Raw genomic sequence first — 24,036 nt, 5'->3', positions numbered from 1 at the left:
GGGTTCCGAAATATCGGGAAAATAAAAAGAAGTCATACCGTGGTAAGAAACCTGATATTAGTGATAATCATTTAGTGAATAACCACGAAAGTCTTAAAATCTATATAGATTTAAATGTAATACTTTAAACTAATGACTTCAACAATTTGTAATAGTTTACTTAAGAATATTTGTCCGCCATTATTGGCAGATTTTTTTTTATTTTTTTTTTTATACTTAGCACTATTATTTACTAAACATCAAATTGTTACACCAAAAAATCGCACAAATAAAGAAATTTCATTTCATTTCGTTCATTTCATTCATTTCGATCATTTCGTTCATTTCGTTCATTTTGTTCATTTCGTTCATTTCGTTCATTTCGTTCATTTCGTTCATTTCATACACTTCATTCATTTCGTTCATTTCATGCATTTCGTTCATTTCATTCATTTCGTTCATTTCATTCATTTCGTTCATTTCTCTCATTACGTTCATTTCACTCATTTCGTTCATTTCACTCATTTCGTTCATTTCACTCATTTCGTTCATTTCACTCATTTCGTTCATTTCATTCATTTTGTTCATTTCGTTCATTTCGTTTATTTCGTTTATTTCATTTATTTCATTTCTTTCATTTCATTTCATTTGAAACGTCAATATTTTTGTCACGAATTGAGACGAATTTTTTGTCCCCGCTTCCGCTCATACTACGTCTCGGTTCCCAAAATGGGTACACCATAATTCATTAGGTTTCTATAAATAAGTAACATAATATCACCTATTTTTAGTATCAGGAAAACTCCTTGTGAAAAATTTCGTCCAGAGACTTACTACCAGTTTACCTATTTCTGTCGCCAAGCAAGCAATGTGAGCATTACTGCGTTCCGGTTTGGAAAGGTGTTGGTGAAATTACAAGCACATGAGACTTGTCAACTTATGTCTCAGGGTGACGGGCACAGTGGCAGTGCCCCTGAGATTTTCGCGATGAACAGCTCTAATTGGCATTGCAACTGTTCGTCCTGTCACTTGGTTATTATAAAAAAGACTTCTACGTTAGCTTTTTCTCGATTATATGTATATAAATGGAAACTTGAAATTGACAAACTTATTAAGAGTCCTACCTCTGCTCGAATCCATATTTTTCCCGTGTTAATAAGGTTCAGTTTGCTTGGGTCGAACAGCAGAGACACTGGCTTTATTTCTGACTTTACTTTTTTACAAACGAAACTACAGCCATTTGAAAAATGTATATCGTATAATATAGTCATGTTCTATTTAGTTCAGTTGATATGGAAAGAATCATTGGGGTTTTTTTGCACTTTTCTTGTAAAATTTCGAGGTATGTTGTCTTTTTTTGGTGAAAATTTTCAGGAATTGTGTTTTCAAACCATATAGTAATCAATGTATTACCTCAATTTTACTATATATTTATAAGCAAAGCCATTTGAGGTAGTATAAACTCTAAAACACTAGTAATTTTTTATATCATGCACCATTTTACTCGAGACAAACAATAAAGTTTAACCGAAATATTTTGAATTATATTTCTGAGGAAATATTATGCTGCTATTATATTTTCATGTAGTGGTCTGTGACGCCCGCACGAAACAACACTGTTGGCATATAAGAATTACAAATCGTAGCTTGAAATTCAATTTTGTTTTTAAGGTTCCCACCCCAGCCGTCAGGCAGCCGTTAATATATGACACCGTTATGTCTTTGCCTTACCTGCATCTACATTTGGTTCGATTCACTTATGCTTATAGGTGTCGGCATTCAGATACTCTCTCCTGTACACCTACATACGAAGAGTGGAGTTTAATAGGATTCATGAAATTGTAAACCGCATCGATTGACACACGTATTTCTAGAACGAATTTCCACGGTACGCGACCCTGACCGTCTGCTTTTGAATGATCATGAGAGCGAGATACATTAAATTTGTTTTTTATTTCTTCACTTGAAACGTTAGTCTCCCCGTCCAATTAAAATAGTTTTCAATGCAAAAGCAAGAAATATAATATAAATTTAAGCTGTACAGAAGCACGTCATTATCGCTGATAACACATAAGACTGCTTACGTACTTGTAAGCCTTATTGTAACCCTTCAATGTATTGTCTAATGAGGCTGAGCAGTCTCAAGTCTCTCCAGCTCCACCTTCTACTATTTGTAAAAGTTACAAGCTACATAAATTGAAGTATATATAGACGAATTTTGATTTTTATATTATTTTATATTGTCTTTACGCTACAACACGATTTGAAATACTGTATAACAAAACACAATCCGACCTTTATACATGTATCTAAGTAGTACGTAATAGATTCTGCCGGAAATAAACCATTCGTTGTTTTTTCTGATACGAAAAATGTAAAATGAAATTTCGATTTCCGTCGACGACATTTCCTCTAGTCATTATGCGAATATTTATTTAAAGCTTGTACGAGATCCTGTTGCCAAGCGTCGCACTTAATACGAGGCACAATTTTCAACTTCATCTGACAAATTTCAATAATCATTTTACTGCCAACACGGGAGTCACCGGTATAATTACTTATATAATATGAAAGTAATTAGACACACGCTATATATAGCTGTATTGTAAAACACGATGAACAAAACGCCAATTTGAAAAGTTTGTAGAACTTTTAGGAACACTACAGCAACCAATAACAATGTAATAGCTCAAACAAAAACTTATCCATATCGAATTCGAAAACTCTCACTGCTCCGGTGTGTGGGACTGTCGGACGCTACCGTGCCCGCACTTACCTCAACATTGAACCTATCGGGGAGGGACGCAAGCTCGAAGCTCAGTGGAGAGTTGGTCGAGTCAGTAGGCGGTCGGCGACTTGGCGCAGATACTTTGCAACGGTCATGCACGGAATATGGACGTGTGGAGCGGCCGCCCGCCCGCCACATGCGTACACGCGTCGGCTTCACTAAACGTCGAGACCTCCGAGCAGTTCGGGCTAGCCTTCTTCGACAAAGAGGACCCTCCAGCCCCTCCGCCGCAACTCATACAAGGTGTGTTTTGTTTCCTGAGAGCCTTGCCACTCTTGGCGGTAAGTTGCGGATGGCGTCTGATGCTTTTATGAAAAATGTTAAGTTTTCGTTCTTCGTTGGTATTTGTTTCGTGGTCTTTTATTTGCCTCCGTCGATGCAAAAATAAGTTTACGAAGTTTTCAAAAGTATGAGAAACTTTGGAGATCCGCGGAAGTAGTTTCGTAAACTTTATTAGCGTGAAAATTTATTAGCGTATTTAGTTTTAAAATATAATTTATATAAATAACATAATGTGTAAGTATACAACATGATTTTGTATTGCATACTTGTTATTAATACGAAAGGTTCAAAGTTGTCATTTCAACCAGGCGTGAACTCTATAGTTAATGCGTTTACAAAAATTTGTGGTTTGTTTTTTAATATAATATATATCTAAATATGAATGAATAAAAATATGAAAAGAATGAATGAATAAATGAAATGTTATTATCTTTCACAAAAGAAACTTACAGTTATATACGTATGGCCGCACATGTTATTAAATTTAGTTTCATTTACGAAAGTTTGGTGTCCATACTAGGACACCACTTCTAAGCATATGCAAGAAAGATAGGCATAAGGCAAAGGATACAGGTACTTAAACTATTGCAAAATAAGGCAAAGTGAAAGCAAAAATTAAAATTAACTGTTGTTAAATCACCTTTAAATATATATTTGTCGTAATGAAATACACTATTGCACATAGTTCTTAGGCTTTTGCGATTGTTACACATAGAACGTGAACCTTTTTTTTCGCGTACATTTGTTTTTTCAAATAAACCGTTTCAGGACCTTTACTGATCCCGTGGTCACCTCTAACTGAGTTTTCTTGTAATTTGTTACCTTCTCAGATATTTTGTATCGCACAGTATAAATTGCACTGCTAATCAAGGGCTCTCCACTAAATCGTGAGGCTAAACGATAAAAGTTTATCACACAAACCTGCGAAGTTACAAAACATTTTTTATATGTATGTATTATACATTCTAAAAGAGTATCTCATTATAGAGTATATACAGATTACAATTCGTTGTTGTTTGTCGTAAGTTGTTTACAGAAATATATTGAGTAAATACATTTGCATAGTTTATTTAGGTAATTACGATTCGTATACATGTGTTCGTATTTTTAACTTCGTAAGATTTCGTACAAAAATCAAATTTCTATTAAAAAAACAATTGCCATACCTTGATACTGTACCACACGTCTGTAATTAAGTAATAATCAGACGTCGGAATAAGTAAACAACCTAAACTTTATTATTAAATACCGGAATTATAGTAATTTGTGGTATATTTTTGATCTATGATTAGTAATTTCTTTAGTAAGTAGTCTAGTCTATTTAGTAGATTTAGAAGAAACATTTTGAAAATTATCTAAATAAACAAGTATATTAAACTAATTGGAACAATGCAATGCTACTGCTAACAATGTCGTGTCATGTGTTTGTATCAGAGACGTATCCAATACGAGTCACATTTCAATCTAAAAAAAAACGAAATGGTTTTCCCAAAGATATTTTCTTTTACTTAATTTCATATTAATATTCAATAGATTTATTGCATTTCTACATTGTTTCATTACATCTAGAATACATTTAAATATAAGAGAGAGTACACTTAAATAATTAATTAATACATTTCATGCTTAAGTATAATAATAATAATAATTACAAGAATAACTACGACTATAAAAAAAAACTTGAAGAAATACAATTTTTTCGGATTTTGATAATAAATATAATAAATATCTCGTTATATAAACACTGGCCACATAGCTTATTAGAAATCAAATAGATTCGCTCTGGACCTTTTGGAGGGAAAAGTGTCGTTTTTATTTTGACTTTCAATTATTTTGTGAAATCTAGTTTAAAGTGGAATAGGATAGTGCTATTGTGCCTTAATCGAAGATTAAAACGCGAAATTATACGAATCTCGAACTAAAATACCCGTATCGGCCCGTTCTAAGGAATCCCGAGTCAATCTAAGCACGCCGCCTTAATTTGCCTATCCTCTTGTGGCGGTCATATTTACAGAAAAACTTATTTTTATGTTTTCGGCTGAAGGACTTTGTTTATTTTTTTTGTTTATTTTTTTTGTTTATTTGTTTGTTGTTTGAAATTAATAAAAAAAAAGAAATCAAATGGCAACTTCAAAGTCATTCCTTTTTTAAATTAAACGTTCAATCTTGTATATGTGGCCAGTTCATATGAACATTGTCATCATAATTCAACCTTTTTGAGCGTTCCTCTAAATACGTCCATAAGTGTATTTTGTAACTATAAAAAATAAAAGGTAAGAAATAAAATAAAAAGCTTTTCTTCCAAGCACACTGCTGTGGTAAAGTAATTGCGAGTGATGAATAAAATATATACAACAAAATACTACACAATAATTCCAATTTTCAGAGGAAGATACTATTCACTCCATCTGTATTACTTATTGAAAGTTCAAATAAATATACTCAGCCTATCTCTTCGGTAGTTAATACTAGAACATTTAAAACTAAGTAAAAGTAAAATACATTTTTTTATGATGATGGCTTGCACACCGGTTTTCACGGTATAGCCATCTCTGAGGCCCTGGGTTTGATCCCCGGCCGGGTCAATGTAGTAATACTTTTCTACATGTTTCCATAAAACAAGTATTATTATTCTTAAAGTTTTTTTATGGTACGAAGTGACGGGACGAACAAGTCGTGCACCTGGTGGTAAGCGACACGCCTGCCCATAACAGTTGCAGTGTCCTCAGAGCTTTAAATCGCAAAGATCTGTGAGGCACTGCCACTGCGTCCGCAACCCTGAGACATGTTGATAAGTCCCATACGCATGTAATCTCACCAGCACCCTTACCTTTCAAAACCGGAACGTAGTAATGCTCACATTACAGCTTAGCGGCAGAAATGGGTAAGATGGCAGTACTTTCCTGGACGAACTGGCCGAAAACGTACTAAAGCAGATGTAAATACGCTTATTTTCGTCCAAAATCAAGCCGGGAATGGCCTGCCTCTGGCATGAAGATAACCCGGGTTCGGTTCTCTGTGAAGTGTATATCACCATCCCGCTTTTTTGTCGTCACGAACCTATACTGAATTGTAATAAGAGTTCATGGCAAGGCCCCTGTTCTCGGCCCAACATCGCATCTGTCAGAAACAATTACTGTCAAAAAAGTATGAAGCTTCACGAATAATATCAAGTATGAAGATTACTTATTTGACAGCAATTGTATCGGAGAGATGCAATGTTAGACGGAGAGAGTAGTCTCTAGATTTCATTTTTTGTAAGTTATAGGATGTAAACATTGTTGATACTGTATATTTCCGACCGATGACACGGTATAGTTAATAAGCTTCCCTCTCCAAAGAGATTTTTTTATTTACAAAATAAATATTATTACGTTACGGCATACACGTAAAAACTCAGATCCTGTACCTTTTTTCAAATTAAACCAGTCAGCCGTGACCATGGGACCTGTAAAGGGTTCGAAACGTTAGTATGTTTGAAAAAAATAAATATACGCGATAGTAAACAATAGTTTTATTTCCTTTGGATAGGCAGACTAATAGCGATCGGTTTTGACAATTTTTTTGTGTGAATGTTCGGCGAATACTTTGACATTTGTCAGTAGTGGCCCCATTCAAATTTGAAGGAAATATTCCACCTCTAACGGTGGCAAATTAGAGGATGAATCCACTTTACTATATTTTATCAGTAGAGCTCCTTGTGAAAGAGCTCTTCCAGGGAAGTATTTATTTGTTTATTTATTTATTGGCAAACCAACTGAATTACACATATTATATATTGATTATTAGAGATTCGACGAGTACAAGTTTTTACCGAGTAACCGAGTACCGAATATTACTCGGTTTAACATTTGCCGAGCCGAGTACTCGGCCGAGTTACTCGGTTCATTACAACCGGAACGCGATGACCCTAAAAGTCCCATTGCTCTAGAACTAGACCGATATGTCAATGAACGTTTTTTGTCGCGACAGCAGAGTCCTTTAAAATGATGGGCAGGGCAAAAAACGAGTGTTTTCATGTGCACCTAAAAGCACTGTGTATAGCAATCGGTTATTTTCCGAAGCGGGTAATGTGTATAAAGAAAAAAGGAACAGACTATTACCTGAACGCGCAGAAAGCCTTGTATTCCTACATTATACCTTCCCCTTGTTAAAATTTAAATATTAATAATGTAAACTTTCTTTTTAAATTACAAAATTGTTACAAACTGTTACAATTGTCTAGAATTTGTGTAATAAATCTGTTTTGATTATTATAAATATATTGTTGGTTTTACTTTATTATATCTATAGCTGTAATGCGTTATTTTAACCGAGTACTCTTCTCATGAACCGAGTTATTCGGCCGAGTACGAGTAATAAAAATGGCCGAGTACACCAAGTACCGAGTAGCAAACGAGGACTCGGCACATCTCTATTGCTTATACTAGATATTACATGTAGTTTATATAGTACTTATGTGTATTCCAATTATAGGTACGCTTGTATCTGGATTAAAATGCTGACTCACAAACTTTAAAAGTTTCTGATATTTAAGAATTTCAAACATGCATTGGACTAGATTTACTAAAACAAAGTAAAATCAAAGTTAAAATTTAGTAGCGGTAGAGGTCCTTGTGAAAGAGTTCGTCAAGGGAAGTGCTGCCATCTTACCTATTTCTGCCGCCAAGTAGCAATGACAGCGTTACTGTGTTCCGGTTTTGAAGGGTAAGGGTGCTGGTGAAATTACAGGCACATGGGACTTGTCAACTTATGTCTCAAGGTGATGGACGCAGTGGTAGTACCCCTCAGATCTTTGCAATTTAAAGCTCTGAGTGGCACTACAACTGTTATGGACAGGCATGTAGCTTACCATCAGGCGCACGACTTGTTCGTCCCGTTACTTGAAATTATTAAAAAAAAAGACAACGCACACAGCGACAGCGGATATGCAAACTTTTAAGATTGGATTTTTTTTCATAAAACAGTTTCAATTACTGTCGTAGCTGTTCTCTGTTTAGTAATGAGTGATTTACTAATCACACTATCAGATCTATTTTGGTAATTGTAACTCGGAATAAGGTATGCTCCCTAACGATTTTGATATCGTTGCGTACGAAAGATACACGATGTTTTTATACGAGGCTGTACATTCATGCAAAACTGATATATATACTTTAATTTCTTATGGTAATTAGAATAAATTAGAACATATTCATTAGTATTAGATTTAGAGTAGACCCGAAACCAAAAGTAGTTTCATTTCCTATGCGTAACAATCGCGAAAAGAACTTATTACCATAAGTCAAAGTCAAAGTAATATAATCATTTATTCCCATCGAATATATAACCAGAAATAGAGACGAAATAAGGCCCATATATTCCTGGTAACACATTAGCGATACAGCTCTTATAAATATCAACTCTCGTTTGCACTGAAATATAGACAGGTCAACTACTGACCTGTGTGTACGGCTCCGTATATTCCAAAAAATATTCTGTATTTATTGTATTAAAGATAATATCTCTAACAATGCCGTGCTTTTCTATTCGGTGGTGTGGGAAAAACAGCAAAGCATCTAATTACAAAACAAACGGAATCACATTTCATCGGTAATTAAATATTGAATATATAATTTTGCAATTTTCGTCCATTATAGCAAAGCTCAAGTTAACTGGTCGATTTGAAGTGAAACAGTTGACGACACCCGTCAATTGTTTCGAACTCGAGCTAGCCAATCGGACCGCAGTTGTCACAGTAATGATATGGCAAAATAGTTTTCAAACAAAGTGAATGACATTTCGTTTCTGTTTCTGGTTATATACTCGATGTTTATTCCATAGGTAACATTTTTACACTTAAAAACGTCATTTTTTAAGTTACTTCTCGTTCACTACGCTGACCTCCCTGAGAAGAACGAGCAAGAAACTCTAGTTATTGATCTTTTTAAATAAACTTAAATGCTATAGAATACATTTTGAATCATATTTGTGTGGAATCTACACTCACGTTGTCTTTCCTTACATATTTATCTAACACGTAGTCTACAATTTTGTTATATGTCTTTTCAATTAAAATACTTTTAATGTGAGTTTTCAACATACGAAATGGTAATTTTAATATATGCTCCAGAATATTGTAAATACGTAACAGTTCCCCATAAAAGACTCGTTTATCTTAGTTAAACGAAAACGTGGTACCAAGAGTTTGGCCTTAGTTCTAAGCTTAATATTATGGATATTAACAATAAAAATTCTTAACGAGATTATGTATATTTTTATAAATAATGAGCAATGGAGTTAAATTAAATAAATTTGAAAAACACACACGTAGAGTAAATTGGAATGATCTTTGGTAAAAAAAATTAAAATGAGGTATTGAATTAAAAGCTTTTTTAACAATAGTGAAAAATATGATGGTTAATCTCAGTCACACGGGTGAGGTTACAAGGTCCCAGTGCCATGGGACCTTGTAAAGGGCCTGAAACGTTGGTTTGGTTAAAAAAAACAAATATACGCGTTTTAGATTCTAAAAACAAATAGTTTCATTTTCTCTTACACTTATTTATTTTTTCCATCTTCTAAGCATTTTCTCAATATAAGAATATATAAATCTATAACATAGTATAGAAATTTATTAAAATGTATAAAAATATAGTTACGGACACGTACGTTTGCAGGGTTATATATAAGTTATTCCACCATAGTTGGTATGCAAATATACGTAAATCATACAAATATTTACTCCAATTTCTTGTCAAATAGAGCACTATCAAATAAATAATATACAAGTAAAATTAAATTATATATACTACTCCAATTTCAAATTTTCAGCGTAGTTCCCTACACTACACGTCGTATGAAAACTTTATTTGCATAATATGAATATAAATTGATTGAACTAGATAGTCACGAGTCAGTATTCAAGATATGAAAAGCTAAACCGAACATACTTTGCCGTATAAAATTTGCATCCTCGGCCAAAAAGACTCGTCTCCCGACTTATTAAGGCGAATCACTGGAGGAAAAACGGGAAAAACTGTTTTGCTAAATGAAATGATTTAGGTATTTACTGTTTAAAAATGGACTTACAAAAAATTACGATACACCTAAGGATATGTCTATAGAATGTGCTAATGTGTTACACGATAGGATGTACTTTGTGCGGTCATGTAAAATCCTGAAAACGGGTTAAAATAAAAGTGTAAAGCTATTTAGGGCCTACTATGAGCTTATAAACAGCCAGCCAAGTCCATGCAATTCACTTGACGTAGTAAAACTGAATTACATAAATTCGTAGGCATGACAGGATGACGTTTTACTTTTTAAACTTCAATTATTGTGTGACATCTAACAAGAGCGAGATAGAACTACATACTAAATCGTATGAAAGAAATAGACAGATGTACTATCCTGAGCGCGTTCAAGCACTATTAACCGATTGTGTTCAAAACGAGATTAATTATATTTTTTTATTAATTTTGTTATTGGTTATACTTATTACATTGTTTTGTAATATCGGCAACCTTTCAATCATACTCTACAATTTGTCGTACGACAAAATTACAGGTCATGTTTAGTCATTATCATTGAAATTAATAAAGTGTGTTTGTAATTTGATAACTTAATTGGAACGTATCTTGTATTCGTTCATTGTCATAGATTGCATTAAAGTCAAATTTGGCACTATTTAAAAGTTATTTTACGATTTTCGGTCAATAAAATTATACAATTCCATTTAAAATTTGCAATAACGTTCATGCCAATAATTTATCAACAATACTTTAAAGATTGGAAACTCGAACTAAAACATTAAAAAAACGCTGAATGTTAATAGTATTTATTTATTGACAATTAGCTATATAGCTTAAAAAGATAACAAATAATTATGAAACTGAAAATATAATAAAACTTAAACGAACTTAAAAATATAACAAAAATCTAAAAAAAAGGTAGTGACGGAGTAACTTTTTTTGAATTGCTTATTTTTACAGTTTTGCATGGGAAATGGTACGTCACGATACGATTTTGCTATGAAAGAAAAGGTGAACGGATTTCGAATGGGGATCGTAAACTGCATGGACAGCGAATTAATTGTTTTTGTGAGGTTATAGCACGAATTTGACAGGCAATCCAAGTTACAGGCTTAAATAGGATTGCTCTAAGAGCTCATAGTAGGCCCCCAAAGGAGGTTTTCAACTGAAACCCTATTAGTTATTAAATTGACATTTATCCCAAAATTTGCAAATTGCCCAGCGGCTTAACAACACGCCGCGCCCCTCGCTGCCCCGTCAGTCACCATCGGGCGCTTGTCGACATCGGATCTGTATCTAATTTTCACCGCCTGTTCTTATTTTATTTACATTAATTTACCACACCTCGCCTAAATCTAGACTCGCTTTCAAATACTTCGCCTAATAAAGCCACACAAAATTATACGTCAAAAATGAATCAATGACATGGAAGCCATAAAAACAATACGAACTACACGTACTACGTTTATGATTCTTTAGTTTTTTATATATAATAATAGTGTCGATCTCGAAGTCGCGAGATGTTTTCGATAGAAAAGTACAATTCGATTTTAGCGAGCAACCGAATTGTAGGTAACCAATAGTGATGCAACGGAATTTTATTGTCATAATGGAAATGATGTCAAAAGAAAATATTAGCGGGAACGGATACGGAAGCGGATGCAGAAGCGGAATTGTAAATACTGTAAGGAACTCAACAAGATAGTTCCCAACAGTGCCTGTTTTTGTTTTCATAATATTTAAGTGCCATCGCCAAGTAATCCGCACCGGCACTTGATCCGTCGCAAACGTCGTAGACTTCCAATTAAAGTTCTGTTATAAATGTTGCGGAAGCAGAAACGGAAACAGATGTGAAATAGCGTGCGGAATCTCTGCAGTTGTGGAAGCAGAAGCTACTTGCATCACTAGTAAATAATCATCCAATTACCCGACCACTACTTATTACACAGTATATTATTACTGTCAGTATATTATGTTAGTAGCCATCGAAAGACGCATGTCGAACCAGGCTAGGATGATGTAGAAAAAATCTTTGGTTTTGTTTCGTATCGTCATTCAGTCTTATTCAATTTAAATTTAAAATTTTCTGTTTAACGTATTCATTTCTTTGTTATAAGAAACTAACGTAGACCTTATACCGCTGAAATATGGTCACTTCTTTTTTTGGAGAACTAAGTAAACATTTTGTATTCGTCGTCGTTCAGCTGTTAACCGCTAGATGGCTGCACATTGATTGAAATTTCAATATAAAATCTAAACGTTGCGTCGCAATAATATTTATTGATGGTATTCAACTTTCAACGATATGCCAACAGGGTAAAGTTCAAATTATATTAACAGGCCAAAAATTTGTTATTTATTTTTAAATTTGAAACTACGGTCAATCATTATCAAGATTTCATAGTGTTTCAAATTATGTTTGTGTGAATTTTCTGATAGTAATCGAGGCTGAAGGCATTTACATTATTTTTCATCTGTGGTAGAATCTTTAAATTTCTCTCCAGTAATTATTCGACCATGTCATCTTTCACACATGTGTCATGTTTCACTTAACTCAAGCTTTTCAAGTTGCTAAAATACATCCAAATACTGTAAGGTTAACTTATTTTTGCAATAGATATACGTTTTCTGCCGCACCATTAGAATACTTATTTTTCACTTTTACAATAAAGTCGTAGGAGGTATTTCTCTATAGAATTGACGTCTGCCAACGACTAAGTATGGGGGCGACATCAAACTAAAAGGGAAAACAATATCTTATTTCAGTTTATTTATAGAATTTCTTTTTAATTCATAATTTAGACCTCTTTACTAAGCAACAGACGTTTGGGAATGAGCTAAATTAAAATTTTAAATTAATGTCCACACAATTAGTCAAATAGCGAAATGTGAGCAACACACCATTGTAAATTAATTTTCAAAGAGGACCGCATCTGCGTCTAGCCAGCATCTTGAATGTTAGACAACCACCTTAACGATGTGCACCTACCTTCATCGCACGTCAGTGATAAACATGGACCTTATTTAAATGATCAAATTAAATTTGCATAATCTCAGTACAGAGTACTAAAAAAACCGACCTCAAAAGCACGTGGAATTACGTCTATTTCGCCACTTCCCTAGATCGCCACTATACAGGACTTGATACTGGAGATAATAAAAATAGGTTCTCACGACAAAGTATACTACTCAAAGTATATCGAGAGAAAAACGCCTTGAATTGGAGAAATAGCAAAATCAACTTAATAATTGCTAAAAGTAATTGCTCCTAAATTAAAGTTAGGCGCTATTTTTAAAAATGAATCTTCATGCGTGAACAGCCACCCTTTGAGGTGGATGATTTTCTTCCTACAAAAAAAGAATCATGAAAATCGGTTCACAAATACCGGAGTTATCGCGTAACATACATACAAAGAAACATACAGTCGAATTGAGAACCTCCTCCTTTTTTGAAGTCGGTTAAAAAGCAGCAGGCAAAAAATCTAAACGGTCATCTTTTTTAATGATCGATCCTTTTTCTCTAAGACATAAAATAAATAAAATCAATGGATATTTTAATATGTCCTGAGCTAATATTTGATTTCTTTATATAAACTTTGATATGTTGATGTTGAGCGTCAAAACTAAAACAAATAAGCATTAAAAAACCTAAAATCATGTTCGGAAAAGCAAGCAAATTCGCTTCTTGATGAAAGGGTTGTAACCCTAACTAGCCGTGAACAGGTTCACGGCAATGAAATGGGAAACTTCCGGTCCACAAAATTTATTAAAGAAGTAAAGTTTAAAGAAAGGCCCTAAATGGGCCGAGAAACCGAATTACAAAAATAGATACATGAAGGGTGTAGACTTATAAATTATTACACATGATTAGCTTATTAACAGCTCCGACTGTTGTTGCGGTCGAGCTGGGAGTGACCGCGGTATGAAAACAAAACGAGAAAGTGAAGGAAGATGGAACAATTCAAATTTAAAATTTAAATACAAGTAAAATAAGAAAAATGATAAGATACAAGAGGAGAGAGGCGATACAAGGAGGTGAGATGACGGTTAAGGAGGTCACACCGTCACATTGCTTGCTTTTCAAATATCAACCTAACATACTGAGAGGAGGACGCAACCAAGACTTGACATAGGTATATGAAAAAAGAGGATTAAATCATTGACTTACAATTATATGGACGTCGGGTCCGCGCTAAAAAGTGTCCGAACTTATAGGGCGTTAAAATCGTATACAGAGCGTCATTCACGCTTTAGTCTTCGTTTGTTCGACTGACAGCGAAGCAAGCAAAATTAGACAGTACTGCGATGACATTACAATTTAAATTCAACGTTTTAGCTTTTTCATATTCCTTTACATGTCACTACGTTTAAATAGGTTGACTTGGGACATTTTTTTCGTGGTTTTTGTATTAGACCCGTCGTCCATTTATTTGTAAGTCAATGGATAAAATATTCATTTAGTATACTTAAACATAATGACAGTGCTACTTTGAATGCATTTCATTTATAATCAGCTAATAAAGACGGGACAGTTAATATACATAGGGCGCACTATAAGTTTCCGGAACTGGCCACTTACATAAACAATATTTAAAAAGTAATTACAACATTTGGAAATGGAACTCTTTGGCTGTAGAATACAGTTTGTTTCATCTGACTGTCACTTGTTTGTCTACGTCACCATGGATTTAACTCGTGAAAATTTTCGTAGTATGATTTTCTACAACTTTAAACGACACTCGGCTTCAAACTGCTTTTGGCGATAAAGCACCATGCAAGACGACTATTTATAACTGTCGTGTGAATCTCAGTGACGAATTTCGTGATGGTCGCCCGTCGACTGCTGTGAACAACAAAAACATCGATGCTGTGCGCCGTATGAGATTCGGGCATCTTTAGGCATAGGCGTGAGTCAACTACAATCAATACCATACAAACATTTGGGTGTGAAAAAGCTGTGCTCTCGGTGGACCCCACACGATTTGACTGAGGCTCAAAAACGGATCGCGTCACTTGGTGCAATGCCATGCTTACCTCATTCAACGAAGGAGCGTCAAAATTAGCGTGAGACATAGTAACACGTGACGAAACATGGATTTATAGTTACAATCCCAAAACAAAGCAGCAATCGAACGTATAGGTATTTCGAGATGAGCCGAAACTAACCAAAGTGGTGCGCGTGCAAAGTGCCTCTAAGCGGATGATTGCTTCTTTTTTAATAAAACTGGACACGTGGCTACTGTTGCTTTGGAGAATCGTTGTACTGTGAATAGTGATTGGTACACGACCATTTGTTTGCCGGAAGTTATTGACAAACTCCGCAAAAATAACCGTAAACGCCGTATCATCTTGCAGCACGATAATGCCAGTTTTCACACGGCCAGACAGACAAACGAATTTTTGAAGGTGAACAACGTTGACCTTATGAGCCATCCCGCGTACAGTCCCGACCTGGCACCTTGTGACTTTTATTTATTTCCAAAAATTAAGAACCAGTTACGCGGTCAACGATTTTCATCACCTGAAGAGGCTGTCGAAGAGTATGAAAAATATGTTTCAGAGATTGTCACGGAGGAGTCGCATAAATGTTTTCAAAATTTGTTCGTTCGTATGAAAAAGTGCATTAACGCTAACGGAGAATATTTTGGGAAACAATAAATTCTTTTTTGACCATTTATGGTATTTTTTTCTTATTCATTCAAGAAACTTATAGTGCGCGCCCTGTATATTTAAAAAAGTGCACATTTACAATAGATCCATTATATCTTTGAGATTCAAATAATATTATCTCATTTAAAATTCATGAAACTAATTAGAAGAGATTGGATTAGACAAACAATATTCTAAAGGCAAAAAAAAGAATTGCTATATTTTCATCTAGTTCTAAGACTTTCCCGATTACAACGTATTATAAATGCAACTACTTTTTCGAACTAAATAATGTGTCTTTTCTTTAACAAACAATTTAACAAACAAACCAACATTTCATGACCTTTGCCATGGTCCCATGGTCAGAGTGTTCGAAACACAGACCACATAATCGAAAATACAAATATACAATAGTTTAGATCCAATAATAATTGTAACTTTGTCATTGAAAAAAGAAAAACGACCTCAAAAGTGCGCTTGTCGGCTTTTTTCAATTTCTCTCAACTTTTCAGTCAACTTTTATTTGCGGAACATAATTAGTCATTTGTGTAGCCGAAACGAACCCAGAACGGTATCAGTGACCATCTCGAGACCCTTTCAAACTTAACTGCCTCCGTGGCCGAACGGTTACCATGCCGGACTGCCACGCAGAGGTCCCAGGTTCGATTCCCGGGCCGGGAGAAATGTTTGTATGGCTTACATTTATTTCTCTCGTGAGTTTGGGTGTAATTTGTGGTTGTCTATGTGTGTGTCCATGGCACCCGCGACACAGGGTTTCCCTAGTGCGGGGCTATGTTGAGTGTGTGAACTTGGTGAGAAATTGGTGAACACACAGATATGCCTGTAGAATTTGAAGATTTCCTACGATTTTCATGGGATCCCCTCAACAGATTTTGACTTGGTGACAATGGGGCCACCACGAGAGTGCACCCTTTCAAACAAAATCGGTCCACAATTGACGGAGATATTTGAACACATACATACAGCCGAACGTATAACCGCCTCTTTTTTTAAAGTCGGTTAAAAAATAATACCTTATTAAATTTTACATTAAGTCATTGACTTACAAATAAATGGACGACGGGTCTAATACAAAAACCACGAAAAAAATGTCCCAAGTCAACCTATTCGAAATTTAAATTGTAATGTCATCGCAGTATCGCGCTGTCAGTCGAACAAATGAAGACTACAGCGGAGTTTGGCGCTCTGTATACGATTTTAGCGCCTTACAAGTGCGGACACTTTTTAGCGCGGACCCGACGTCCATATAATTGTAAGTCAATGCATTAAGTATAATATTTTTTTTACAATGACAAAAAAAAATTTATTTTAACTTTCAATACATCTCTGTAGTAATAGCGAATTGCAGTAAAAAAACAACGATGCATACAAAAACCGAACAATAAGAAATTCCTTTGGTCCGGCTGAATTCTAACCAGCGCTTTCAGCTTCAGGCTCGGTATGCTGAAGGGATGTTCGCGTCTAGCCCGATTGAACGAATTTTTCTTGGTATTCGAACGAACTAAACTAAAACTATTAAAATAAAAAAATCAAACGAAAATTATCTTTATTTCGCGGGTAAGCATTAAGCATTATTACACTTGAAATCGTCACATTGGTTAAACTCTACCGCTCATTCGTAAGGCAGATTCCCCTGAGAAGAATGAGCAAGAAACTCTAGGGGTTGCTCTTTGTAAATAACATTTACAATATATTTTTTTTAATTGAAACATCAGAGATCGAGACTACCTCCATGAGCTAAACGGGTTAATACCACGGATTTTTTGTTTCACTATAGTTTTAAACCTCGTAAATGGCAAATTTGTATATCAACCGGAATCTTGTTATAGAAGAATTTGTGACTTTGTGAAGACGTCTATCAAGAACAGCTAGTTTATTTTTATGCCTCGTATTAATGTTATATCTGTCACTATTATTCATAAAGAAATTACTGTTCGTTTTAACATAAATTAATGATTAATTAAATTAATAATTATAACAAAGTAGTGGAGTAATTTCATGGTAGTAAAACATCGTAATATTCAATAAACTTAATTACAACCAAACACAATTCAATAATCTTAGAACTTCAGAGGGAGGTGTTACTCACTCTATGAGATACTTTTTTTTTTAAATATTATATAATATCACACACTTTGCCCTGATCTCAAAGTTAGGAATTAAAACACATGTCTTATGGAAATCGCGAACAACGGCCACAAACACTTAGACCGGAGATAACGTAGAAAAGTTAATAGTTAGCACCAGCCGGGGTTCGAACCCGCGACCTCAGAGATGTTTAGTAGCAATAGAGGTCCTTGTTAAAGAGTTCAGCCAGGATAATACTGCCACCTTACGTAATGTGAGCATTTCTGCGTTCCGGTTTTGAAGGAAATGGGTGCTGGTGAAATTATAGGCACATGGGACTTGGCAACTCATGTTCCAGGGTGACGGGCGTAGTGGCAGTGCCCCTGAGATCTTTACGGTCTAATGCTCTGAGTGAAACAGCAACTGTTATGGAGAGACTGTCCGTCAGACGGCGACACCTTTCAGAACGAAGCGACTCTATACCCGTTTATTTACTTGAAGTTACTCGAAGTGTATGTAAATAGGACTGTCAAATCCTATCTCTGCTAATTAGACATTACTACTCCACGCCGTTAATGACGTCTGTAAAAAACCACCCGCCGCGACCAGTAACTTGAAAAAGTTATTTTAACTTAAAGAGAAACAGAGAAGGCGCGCATGAGTCAATAATAACAGAAAAATTGTATTCACTATTTAGATAATGTGATAATAAGTTACAAATGCTTTTGTCATAATGAAAATAATTAAAATAATAAGTACTACATACTGTAACGTTTTCACGACTGAACCGCTGTACTGTAGTCTAGGCTCTACTCGATGAGTAGAATCACTGGCTGAATGAATATAGTTTTGTAATTAGAATATGTTTTGAAAAATGGAATAAAAAACGGAGAGAACATCATGATATATTACGAAATATAACCCAACGCTGAAAATATATAAAAAAGTGCGATAAACCAAATTTTGAAGATTATTCCAGTTTAAATTCATAAAAATACCTCTCGCTACGCAACACGAGCTACGTCCCAGTTTATATAGTTTATATACATCAACTTTGATGAATTGTGGTACAGAGCTAAATGGAGCCTACGAGAAAGATATAGGCTTTTTGTCACAAAAATAAATACGAAAGGGGTCGAAATAAGAGATGAAAATTAGTATAGGGCGAATGGTTACCATACTCTGCCACGCAGAGTTCCCGGGATCGATTTGTATGACCTACATTTTGTCTGTCGTTAATTTGGGTGTAATTTGTGGTTGTCAATGTGTGTGTCCATCCATGGCGCCCGAGATACAGGGTTTCACTAGTGCGGAGCCACGAGTGTGTGGGTTATTTATTTACTTACAATTCAAAATTTGCCATTTACGAGGTTTAAAACTGTAGTGAAACAAAACTTTTATACTAAAGGTTACATCTTCTGCGTACTTGGATGACAAAATTCAATTATAGTCACCCGTTTAGCTCTTGCAGATTTTATTTACCCGTTTAACTCTTGCAGATTGCTCGCATAAAAAATTTAAAAAAAAATTACAAAAATAAATAAATTGCGCTGTTATGCTAGTTTCTGATTTTGCTACGGGAATTTAGTCCTTAAACTTTGACGACCTCTGTGGTCGAGTGACTTGCATTTTCATGGTGTCGCCATCTCTGAGGTCCCGGGTTCGATCCCCGGCCGGGTCAATGTAGTAATACTTTTCTATATTGTCTCGGGTCTGGGTGTTTGTGGTACCGTCGTTGTTTCCATAACACAAGTGCTTTAGTTATTTTTGTTTCTGGTCGTAGTGATGTTGTCTAATATTATTATTCTTAAAGTTTTTTTATGGTACGAAGTGACGGGGCGAACAAGTCGTGCGTCTGGTGGCAAGCGACACGCCTGTCAGTAACAGGGACTATGAGTGTGTGCGTTATTTATTTATCTATGAAAATTGGTATTCTGCCCTGCTAAGCCGAAAGGCGCTATCTCTGAAATACTTTTAGTTTTTTAGTTTTTTTTATACCATTCCACAAATATAATAATTTCGCGTATAATGTTATAATAGAAATAGAGCTATCTAACTTAAAACTTTTAAAAAACCACTAAGAAATATTTTTAAATAAAATACAATTACATAAAATGCAATTTACACAAAGATGATTTTCCCAAAACTTACTCAGGTTGAGATAGCGCTTTTCGGCGTATCAGGGCAGTATAGTACAGTAGACTACTCGAAATGCTTATTCGCGAAATCATGGACGCCATAGTTATAGAATTACATTATTTAAGTATAAAAAGTCAATGACTAATTTCGTTCTTATATTCTGTAGCGGACTGTATCAATGGGATTCAGGTGCTATTGAAGAGTTTATATTTCTTTTTATATGTAATACCAAGGACGAACCGTCCAATTAGGCAGGAACTTCGAGAAAGAGGTCAATAGTCGAATCAGACTCGGTTGGACAGCTTTCGGGCAGTTCCGGGACGTCTTCTCGTCCGCAATACCGCAGACCTTGAAGACAAAAGTCTTCGAGCAGTGCGTGTTGCCAGCGATGACCTACGTCTCTGAGACGTGGTCACTTCTTTGGGCCTCATAAAAAGCTCCAAGTCACTCAACGAGCTGTGGAGCTAGTAATGCTCGGCATTTCTCTACTAAGCAAGTTACATTAGCAAGTTGAAGTGGCAGTGGGCAGAGCACATAGCTCGTAGAACTGACGGCCGTTGGGGCAGAAAGGTTCTTGAATGAGATTACGAACCGGAAGGTCTTGAAGATGGATGCACGTCGCGTCCGATCGGCTGGAAATTTTTGGGTCAGGCCTATGTTCAGCAGTGGACGTCTTCCGACTGACATGATGATAATACCAAGGGACGGGACGAACAAGTCGTGCGCCTGGTAGTAAGCGACACGTCTATGTATAAGCGGGTGCATTGCTCTAGATAACAATTATCTAATAGACAATGCCACTGCCCTCGTCACCCTAACAAGTCCCACGTGCCCGTAATTGCACCACCACACTTACCCTTCAAAACCGAAACGCGTAAAACTTTTACGCAAGAAACATCCTCTGTTGCTTCCAAAGTTTTCCATTTACGCTATGCCCCGAGGGGTTCTTTAAAAATCTAGTAAACAGGTTGTCGAAACCCGGCAACGAACAGGCAACTCCGCTTGCAAGTGAAGTATAAAGTAATTAACATCCTCATATTAACGTCAACGTATATTGCGTTGGTCTAGATGAACATGTTATCTCAAAAAACAGACTTTTCAGGAGAGCAATTTTAAAGTTTCTTCTAGCGTTATTTCAACCACTATTGTTATTTGTTTCTCGCCTATATGTATTTAAAGCCTACACATTTAACAGTATTTTCGAATACATCTTTTTTTTATTCATTAATGTAGTTTTGACAAAACCGTGAAATTGTTCAGGTCTGTAATATTACATTTTGTACATAAAATATTTGTGATTCAGAGTTTTAACTATGCATTTAAAAGTATTAAGCATGAATAAGTTGCTCAAAAAATATTCTATATTTTACCATAACAATTTAATGAATAAAATATCCCAAAAAAGTACTGCCTTGAAATAATCGTCTTCGTTTTGGAAATAAATAGTTTTGTAAAATAAGTGTATTGTAATACACTTATCTTATAATGAATACATGCTGTGTTCTAGTTTTAATGCCTAACCCTAACGAACGACCACGACGTCTTGACAACTACAGCTTCATGTGTAATACTTGCTCAATGTTTGCAGCCAACGGTTTGGGGCTTATTTATTACTATAATTCTTCAATAACAACAAGACGAAGGACAATACCTCCTTCAGAAATTCGCAGATAATTAAAATAAAAGACAGCACAACTTTTCAATAACTGCAGAAACCCACCTAGATAATTTTAGTTTATTCACGAAGCAAAGATCCGAGTACAATTGTGAAAGAGTTCGTCCAGGATAGTACTGCTACCTTACCTATTTCTCCCGCCAAGCAGTAATGTAAGCATTACTGTGTTCCGGTTCTGAAGGGTAAGAGTGCTGGTGAAATTACTGGCATATGGATCTTGTCAACTTCTGACTTAGGGTGGTGGGCGCAATGGCAGTGCCCCTTTTTTTTTTGACGGGGGGAAATCTTTATGGATACCCCTGAGCCCAGGGAGACTCAGGAGTTATGTGGGGACTCTCCCTCCAGACTGGAGGGCCTACCCCACTAAAACCCCCCCGGGTTTCCCTCTCGCCGGTTGAGTCGGCGCCGTGGGATCGGTGAAAATTCACCACGACGCCGCCCGGCCACCCTAGCTTGCGCCAGGGCTCCCGCGCCAACGGAGGGGCGAGTCGGTTGTCCTCCGACCCGCCCCCCAGACGAGTGAGGCTGTGCAGTGCAGGCTCCGGAGTCCCTGTCCAGAGCCCGCAGGCCTCACTAGGGGATCAGGCGAGCAGCGAACTGCATTCGCCTTCTCCCCGTACGTCTGCGCCGGAACGGGTGCGCGTCTGCCGCGTCCTCGCGCACCCGCTCCGCGGCAATGACAGTGACCCTAAAATCTTTTATTTAGACTTAATTTTTTTTTTATTCATTTATTTTCAGGTTAAAAAAGACCCATAAAACAATAAAACATATACTTTATAGACTAACATACATAATGATATGATAAAAACTATTTATTTATTTACACGCATGGACCGCGACGTGTGACGCAACGTGGATGTCCAATAGCCGTCCTCGGAAACGCCGGAACATGACACCCTTCGGCCAAAAGTCCTCCTTCATGAAGGTCGATAGATGTTGAGTTGGTACTTTCACCACAAATGAATTAAAATTCACCTTGTGACGGGACCCCAACTGCTCGACTCTCAGGGCAGCTTTGGCTTTCACCCGTATGTACTCCACAATAGCCGCAGACTTTGTGGAGTAATGAAGTCGTGACACGTATAGCAACGTCGTCGGTACCGCTGGATGCAATAGACGGTTGAGGCTAGTCGGGGCGGTGCCACTAAGGTTACAGCTAGTGTACTTCTTTTTCGTTTCCACCTTTTTGAAGCCGTCCTCGTCGCACTGGTTTACTCCTCTCTGTGGTACTGACGACACAGCTCCAGATATGAGATTCCGCTTTTTCTTCTTAATGCGAGTCATTGGAGGAAAACTGTTCTGCTATATTAAATGGATTAGGTATGTACCATTAAATAACGTTCTTACAAAAAATATACGATACACCAAAGGATATTGTCTAAATAATATGCTAATGTGTCACACGATATGATGTACCGATCATATAAAATTCTGAAAATAGGCTAAATTAAAAGATTGAAACGAACTACTTACGAATAAAATTGCTAAATACAACGTTTGTATAATTTTTACACAGAGATATTTATTTTTAAATACTATAGAGAACCTGCAAAATTTTTATTTTCAACTGAAACTCTATTATTAAATTCACATTTATCTAAAAATTTGCAAATTGTCATTAACACCGCCATCTGGAGCTTGACAACTTCGGATCTGTGTAAATTCCCCACCTGTTTTCATATTAATTTGTGGCGACGCGACTTCACCTCCTAAGCCTATCTAGAATCTTGATATATATCCTCGCCTTAAAACTCTTACCACAATATGCACGTTTTCTTCATCCGTCTCATGAGATCATTAAAAAAGAAGTAACTTAAGTAACTTCGGTTCGATGGAAGTTACTCCTGTGTGCATATTATTTATATAAAAATATACATATAAAATACTAAAATAAAGTTACAATATCTTCCTTAAATATTTCTCGACACTGTGAAATTCCTCATCCAATAAAAGGAGTTTCCGTCGGGTGCAAAACATTTCGTTTGCAGCTCGTTTTGAATTTTGCAAGCAGACGTTCGCAGTACCGGAAATTTACTTACTTAAATATTTCCGGCTTCAAAAGTTTCCACCGTAAGGGTGTGTTAGACTTATTGGATTAACGATCTTGCCAGTGCGGGTTCCTCCTCTTGCGGTTCCCGATTTGCCTTAACGAGCGAATTAGCCTGGATCTAAAGTGCGCGTACCCTAAGAAAAGCCAGTGTTCGACCACTATTATGATGTTTTCACCTACCTTTAAGACTTGGACATTTACGCCTTTGTTTTAATGTACAAGTGCCTCGAGTGCCTTTTAATGTTAGGCCGTAATTGTGGTGGCATAAGAAAATTCCTTCGATCTGGCCAGATTCACGAATTTTTCTATATACTTGTTGTGGTATCTTTGTATTTGGTTTCAACGACTTTTTAGCTATAGCGCCATCTATGAA

General features: G+C 36.0%; 1 protein-coding gene across 2 annotated transcripts in view; it reads left to right on the top strand.

Annotated features, from left to right (window-relative positions):
• Nucleotides 1-2,891: 2,891 nt before the first annotated feature.
• The window catches only part of LOC113239150 (ecdysone-induced protein 78C), an 84,458-nt gene continuing 63,313 nt past the window's right edge, over nt 2,892-24,036 (top strand). For both annotated transcript variants that reach the window (XR_003311168.1, XM_026476016.1), the window contains exon 1: nt 2,892-3,048. Coding sequence is in view for 1 of the 2 variants with exons in the window: in XM_026476016.1 (XP_026331801.1) it covers nt 2,904-3,048 (145 nt within the window). In the remaining variant the exon portion in view is untranslated. The remainder of the gene's footprint in view (nt 3,049-24,036) is intronic.

The sequence above is a fragment of the Hyposmocoma kahamanoa genome, unplaced genomic scaffold (assembly GCF_003589595.1).
Source record: "Hyposmocoma kahamanoa isolate Upper Pololo Valley unplaced genomic scaffold, ASM358959v1 99702, whole genome shotgun sequence".
Taxonomy (NCBI): domain Eukaryota; kingdom Metazoa; phylum Arthropoda; class Insecta; order Lepidoptera; family Cosmopterigidae; genus Hyposmocoma; species Hyposmocoma kahamanoa.
The sequence above is the reverse complement of the archived record's forward strand: the minus strand, read 5'-3'. Positions and strand labels throughout refer to the sequence as shown.